General features: G+C 48.7%; 2 protein-coding genes across 2 annotated transcripts; both read left to right on the plus strand.

Moving 5' to 3' along the window:
* Window positions 1-833: 833 nt before the first annotated feature.
* H257_02344 (hypothetical protein) lies at window positions 834-1,287 on the plus strand (the record flags this gene model as incomplete). Its single annotated transcript, XM_009825931.1, has 5 exons — window positions 834-971; window positions 1,022-1,064; window positions 1,112-1,123; window positions 1,182-1,222; window positions 1,270-1,287. 5 exons carry the CDS (start codon window positions 834-836, stop codon window positions 1,285-1,287), a joined length of 252 nt encoding a protein of 83 aa, XP_009824233.1.
* A 2,878-nt stretch (window positions 1,288-4,165) lies between these two features.
* H257_02345 (hypothetical protein) lies at window positions 4,166-5,122 on the plus strand (the record flags this gene model as incomplete). Its single annotated transcript, XM_009825932.1, has 1 exon — window positions 4,166-5,122. One exon carries the CDS (start codon window positions 4,166-4,168, stop codon window positions 5,120-5,122), a length of 957 nt encoding a protein of 318 aa, XP_009824234.1.
* Between the last annotated feature and the right edge of the window lie 1,648 nt (window positions 5,123-6,770).

The following is a 6,770-nucleotide window of genomic DNA, read 5'->3' on the forward strand; positions in this document are numbered from 1 at the left end:
CCAATGCTATCATCGTGTTAGACAACGCGAAGTACCACAAGGGCCTACCCGACAACACGCCGAAGGGCTCGTGGACGAAACGAAAAATGGCGGAGGCTTGCGAAGCCTATGGAATCGAAATTGACGTGAAGGAGTTCCGATCGACGCTTTGGGCTAAGCTGAAGACCCATATTGCAGCGAACATCGTACCTGTGATCGTGCAGTTGGCCAAGGACCGCGGCCATGAGGTGGTCTTCACGCCACCGTACCATTCTGACCTGCAACCTATCGAGATGGTTTGGGCGTATGTCAAAGGGGCTGTTGGGCGGCAGTACAATACCTCGACCAAGTTCCCGGACGTTCGCCAGCCGCTGGATCGTGAATTCGCCGGCCTACCGAGTAGCGTGGTTTTCGATTGCATCAACCATACCGATCGCAAAGTGGTAGAAATGGCAGCCTACCTGAATGATGTCGACGATGCCGATGATGCCGCTGGGGCCGCATTCTCGTCCGAGAGCGAAAGCGAAAGTGATGCCGACAGTTGCGACGACTGCGATTTTGCCGACTACGATGGTGATGTGTAATGCTTGTAATAGTCAATTCTTCTCAAAATGAATATTGTACTTTGCATAAGCACTCCAGAGGTTGAAGGTCCTGAAATTTGATAGATTATCCGGAAGGTCGCTCGATGCGTTCGACCACTGTTAATTGCGAGTATTTTTAATCGTGCACATCATTATATTACTCTTCTGATATTAACGTTACACCACCACAACCTCATCAGAGGATTTCGACACTTCGATTGCACGAGTGGCCATGTTGAGCTGGTCGAGTAGCCCAGCATCAGCGTCAGGATGCAGCCAATGGCCAAGCACATCAAACAACTTCACCCGCTTGCCACCACAAGTCCCGAAACCAGGCTCTTGGCGCTTGCCATTACGGTTTCCAAGACCATGTACGACGGCGCCGTATGCAGCAATCACGGCCAAAAGGTGACTTCCAAAACACTTTTTGACGTCTTGGATAATGCGCGAGCTTGTAGGGACACCTGCATGCGGACCAAGACTTGGATCAAACAACCGTAGGTACGATTGCTCGAGGCGTTGAGGTGTTGATGAACAGAACTTTGCAGGAGACCCACGAGGTAAGTGGACTGTCCATGCCTTGTGCCGTTGGAAAGAGTTGTCGACGTCTTTGATTAGCGATCAGTCCCAACACATCAACTCGGGACTGTTGCCAACAGGTCGGCCAGCAAAATCAGTTCCAACGTTGAGGTTTTGTTCTGGTAAGATCCACCGGCGCAAGTAGTCCTTTGATCTCATCCACTGGATAGTGGAATGACACGTCATCTGAGACATGGCATCGTGCCAAAACACCCAGTCATCTTCGTGAGCCGTAGCCCGCATCACTCGGCTTGATTCAGTAACGATTTGTTCGATTAGGGTCGTCACACAACAATGACCAGTCATTGCGGTGCATTTCGAGATCACATGTTGCCAGTTGCTGCCATATCTGGATTCGTAGGGGTAGTGGGCTTGTCGGTGGTCAATCTTGGCGTCAATATACGATCCAACGAACACCATGAGTGTTTGAGCATGAAATGTCAGCAGACTTCGTTGACTGATTCCAGTTAGGTGCGTCACCAAAACAACCAAGTCACTTGACTGTTTCGCTGCAAAGTCGCCAATTGTCAAAATACCAAGCCTCTCAAACTGTGCTTTGAGATTGCGCCCAACTCCGCGTAATTTAGAGATGCAATCTCCATGGAATATACCTACAATATTTGTTACTACTAGCATATAGTATTACATTAGTATTTTTACTTCATAATCTATAATGTATATGATAGAAGTAATACATAATTGTACCAGAGTCGTTTTGTCGTGACCCCGTAACCCACACAGAACACTCCCCCGTCAACCCTTTGACTCGCTGTATTTCTTGTTGAATGAGAGCCTCGTAGTCCTTGATTGTGCAAATCCACTGTCCCGTGTACACAAACGGCACACAACGCACTCCGATGTGCTCACCACTATCATTAGTCACTACCGCACACCCAAGGGAAAACCTCGCCTCTGAGCTGTATTTCGTGTTCAGGTATGTTTTGGGGGCGCCCAAGGCACCATCAGCACAGACCCGACCAACGGCGTCACGCTTGAAGCGTACTTGCATGTTCGTGTTGTGCCCGCCGCCACCGATTTTGATGGCTTTGTGAGTTTCGTCCCACGAAACAATCTGGCAAACATCCAATGGCGTCAGGTTGGCGGCATCATATGCGCTTGGGCATTGCCCGAGCACGGAGGGATCCCAACTCCATATACCAAGTCGCACAGCCAGCTGTCTTGTCCATCCAAGACGAGCTGTAGCCCATGCCGAGCCCATGTTGGAATTGCCTTGCTTGATAGGTGGAATGGACGATACTACAGGGCTCAGTCGATGGTACGCACTGTACACGGCTGACATACCAACCACAACTGAGTTGGACTTTTGACGGTGTTGGTTTACTGCAAACGTCGATTCGCGTAGCCCATGCCCATGCTCCATACAATTGGCAATTATTTGATTCTCAACTGCATCGGTGTCGATACATTTGTTTTGACCACCATGAGATTTGGACTTTCCACTGTAGCTCACACCACGCTTAATGCAGTCGGTGACGTTGACGATAACAGAAAAGACATGGCGTCTTTTGCCGTGTTGTAACTGGAAGTGTCGAACAATGTTACTCACTGCACCATGCACGCCGTGCCATGCACTGCTTGGTGGAGCACCCAAGTTATCCATAAAGTATACTACCCAAGCCACACGGCGCTGACCGACGGACGACGTAGGAGGGCTGCGCGCGTTTGTTGTTGCCGCATTGACCACGGTGTCGATAGTTCTGATGACTGGTCGTAGTCGCTGTTCTAGGATGGGCACATTGGCGCACTTGTGGACACCTTTTCGTCTGCGTCCCAGTGTTCGTGAACGTGCTTTTCGTGGCATTTGAACTTGACTGCAAATTCCCGCCCATATTATCAGATGGAATTATTATTATGAAGTTTATTTAAATTCGCTTGGAAGTCGTGTGTTTTCGAATGTTTCAGAAAAGTCGATCGTCATGCCGATTTTCAAAATTGGGCACCCTACTCCTCTGCCAATAATTCGATTCATGACATGCTGACTAGCCCACGCCACGTATAACATTATTGCGGATGGCGTGGGCTAATCCGTTGTTAATAATGTTTAGAATTGGCTGAGGAGTAGGCTCCCCCGATAGCCCGGAAGCCATTTCGCCCAAACATACGGTATTACAGGTAATAGATCCGAAATATTTATGGGAAAATTGAATTATAACCAATCAGCTTCGACCACACCCATATTGCCTTATTAATCGTGTGAGCTGTCAATTAATGAGCTCTGAATTATTAATATACTTCGAAGTAATAAAAATCTGGTCGTACTAGTATTGGTAAACATTATTCTGGGCTGGAGGGTGAGGGAAATAAATGGTCATATTAGAACGAACTCCATGGAGCTGGCGCCTATTGTCGCAATGTTACATTATCGGATTAGTTCTTACTTCACCCGGTTGACAGAAACCTTCGTCGTCGCATCTTCGCTGGTGATTAGGTTGTCAATCTTGCTCAATGGAAGCGCACTTTTCAAGAAACCTTTTCATTATTTTTATCATGGCGAGAATAGAATGTTTAAAAACAACACATCAAAACGATGTTATATTTGGAAGCAAATAGAGCTAACAAAGTTGGTCAACTTGGATGTTATATTTGAGACAGCCACTTTCAAGGCCACACAACATGAGTCAATGTAAACCGACCAGCCCGAGACTCAATCCACGTGTTGACAAGCATGATCTCTACATAATGACGTATTATAGAGGTCGCTACGAGCTATACGTACTATATATTCATCGAGTTATTTGGCCCTGGTCGGGGAATAATTTCGTCCATGTTTCCGTCCATTCATGTCTATCCGGTTAAAAAATATTCGGATGCACAAGCAACCTTGTGGTCGGTAAAGAATCAGTTTTGTCCTTGCCCCCATCAGGATGAATCCAACTCGTGCCGCCGTTGTTTCAACTGCATGCACCATTTCCGCCGTGTGCATCGGGTTAGCCACCGTCCTCCATAGACGTCCATGTGACAAGTTTAATATACTCACCGTTACAAAAGTCGACTTTGACTCAATGCTCGGACACCCTCAGTACGAAAAATGGTTCAAGGCCAATCTGCGATGCAGCCAAGCTACGTTCAGTCGGCTCATCGATTGGATACGTCACGAACTACCTGAACGCTACCGTCGGCTTTCCCATCACTCGTTCAAAACGAAGGTGGTTGTTGTGTTGTACTTTCTCGGCTCCGACGGAGGTTACCGTGAAACGGCCGCTGCGTTTGGAATGTCCAAGTCGTGGTGCGTCAATGTTATCAGCGTGTTGGTGGGAGTCCTGTCGTCAAGCGCAGCAACGTGGATCAATCTACCAAGAAACTCCGCGGAGTGGAACGACGTTGAGCAGGTATTTTTTGCCAGACAAAAAATACCTGGTGTGGTTGACGCTGTCGACGGCACCCTCATCGAAATACAACGCCCCAAGGACTACGACGGGTTTTACAATCGCAACGGTGACCTATCCCTCAACATCCAGGCAGTGGTTCACGCCAAGACGCGTTTTATGTCGGTCGACATTCGCCCAGGCTCGTACTCTGACAAAAAAATCTCGAAAACATCATCGTTCGGCTATTCCATTAGTTGGAAAATACCCAAGGGTTGTTTTCTCCTTGGTGACGCCGGTTACACCTTGATGCCATGGCTTATCACACCATTCATGGCTCACGAGGAGCACGGTAATTTATCTAAATTACAAAAGAATTTCAATTACAAGGATTCCAGCACTCGAATGTCGGTTGAATGTGCATTTGGACGACTCAAGGAAAGATTTCGAATTTTGAAGACGGTGATGAACGAAAAGTCGCTCGATCAAACCACAACCGTTGTGACTGCGTGCTTTGTGCTCCATAACATGTTCTTGTATTACAACGATGGTTTGTTTGCCATTCCAAATCGCCGTCGCGACCGCAACGATCAAGTTCAGCCGTTTGATAAGTCGGAGTCGGAAACAAACCCATTCCTCCGCAAGACAGCTTGACGAAGCGCACTGCCATTGCACGAATTTTATATTAACAGTCCTCGAACGCATCGACCGACCGTCCGGATAATTCATCACATTTCAGAACCGGCAACCTCTTGTGTGCTTATCAAGGCAAGTTATTCATTTTCAAAACCATTTACTATTACAGGGATTACTCATCACCACCGTAATCACCGAGGTTGCACTCGTCGCAGCTGTCGGCATCACTTTCACTTTCGCTCTCTGATGAGTAGGCGGCGCCGGCAGCATCGTCCGCCTCGGCCACGGCATTCAGGTACGCGGCCATGTCCACAACTTTGCGGTCGGTGTGGCCAATGCAGTCGAAAATAACACTGCTCGGTAGGCGGTCAAACTCGCGGTCAAGCCGCTCGCGCACGTCGGGGAACTTCGTGGACGTATCGTACTGTCGCCCAACAGCACCTTTGACAAACGACCATACCATTTCGATAGGTTGGAGGTCGCTGTGGTATGGCGGCGTGAAAACGACGTCGTGGCCGCGGTCCTTGGCCATTTGCACGATCACAGGTACGACGTTGGCAGCAACATAAGTCTTCAACTTGGCCCACAGGGTTGATCGGTACTCTTTCACATCCAATTCGATGCCGTAGGTCTCACACGCCGCCAGCATTCGCGCCTTCGTCCACGCTCCCTTGGGTGTGTCGTCGGGGAGCCCCTTATGGTACTTTGCATTGTCAAGCACGATGATGGCGTTGGTCTTTTGTAGGGCGGAGACGTCGTCGAGCAGCCGCTGGAACCACGCGACAAAGTAAGCATGGTTGAACATGGCGTGGTAGTCTTTTGGTTGCTTACGCCTGCCTTCAAACACATCGTAGGTCAACAGCTTGGAGTCGTCGCGGCCGTCGGCCATGCTCGCGGCGATGAAGCAGAGCCGGCGTCCCTTGTGCTTCGGTTTCGCATCGGTCGCGTCATCGGGATGGTACAGACTGTCATTGTGACGAGCGTAATGGTGGTGGATGTAGGATTCGTCCATGTATATTACCGGCTGAGGCTGTGGAGACTCTATTGCCGTAGACATGTATTGAACGTATTTATCCCTAGCACTAGCAACAGCGTCAGTAAGTCTAATAGAATGAGTTCCCTTTCTTTAGCCACGCCGAAACCCCTTTTTCACAAGGAACTTCTGCACTAACCGCAAACACGCATTCACAGCCTTTTTGTTTTGAGGATCGTAATTCACAATACCATGTTCATACAATAAACTCATCACATCCTTTGCAACCACTCGAGTGCGAGTTGATCGACGCTCACGAACAAATGATTGAATCATAGACAAGACCTGTTTTGTGTCTGGAATACGTGTATTGCGGCTAGATCTATTCGCAGCAACGGTGGCAGCAGTCACAGTCTTATCTCGTTGATATTCAGACCATACTTCCTTTACAGCATGCAGGCTTCGACCTACCAACTGTGCAATGTGTTCTGCAACACCCACAGCATCGCTATGTCGCAGGTGTGCATGCATGCGAAGTATCAAGAGACGTTCGTCCCTCGATAAACTGCGTGTTCGCTCACTATCGACGAAAGCTGTGATCTCGTCGTAGAGCTCAGTGGCGAGTCCAGGCATGGCAGGCAGTGTCGAAGCATGAAAGGTGAATGGTCATGAAAGTCACGCACCCATGACCTG

The sequence above is a fragment of the Aphanomyces astaci genome, assembly GCF_000520075.1.
Source record: "Aphanomyces astaci strain APO3 unplaced genomic scaffold supercont1.4, whole genome shotgun sequence".
In the NCBI taxonomy this organism is placed as follows: Eukaryota; Oomycota; class Saprolegniomycetes; order Saprolegniales; family Verrucalvaceae; genus Aphanomyces; species Aphanomyces astaci.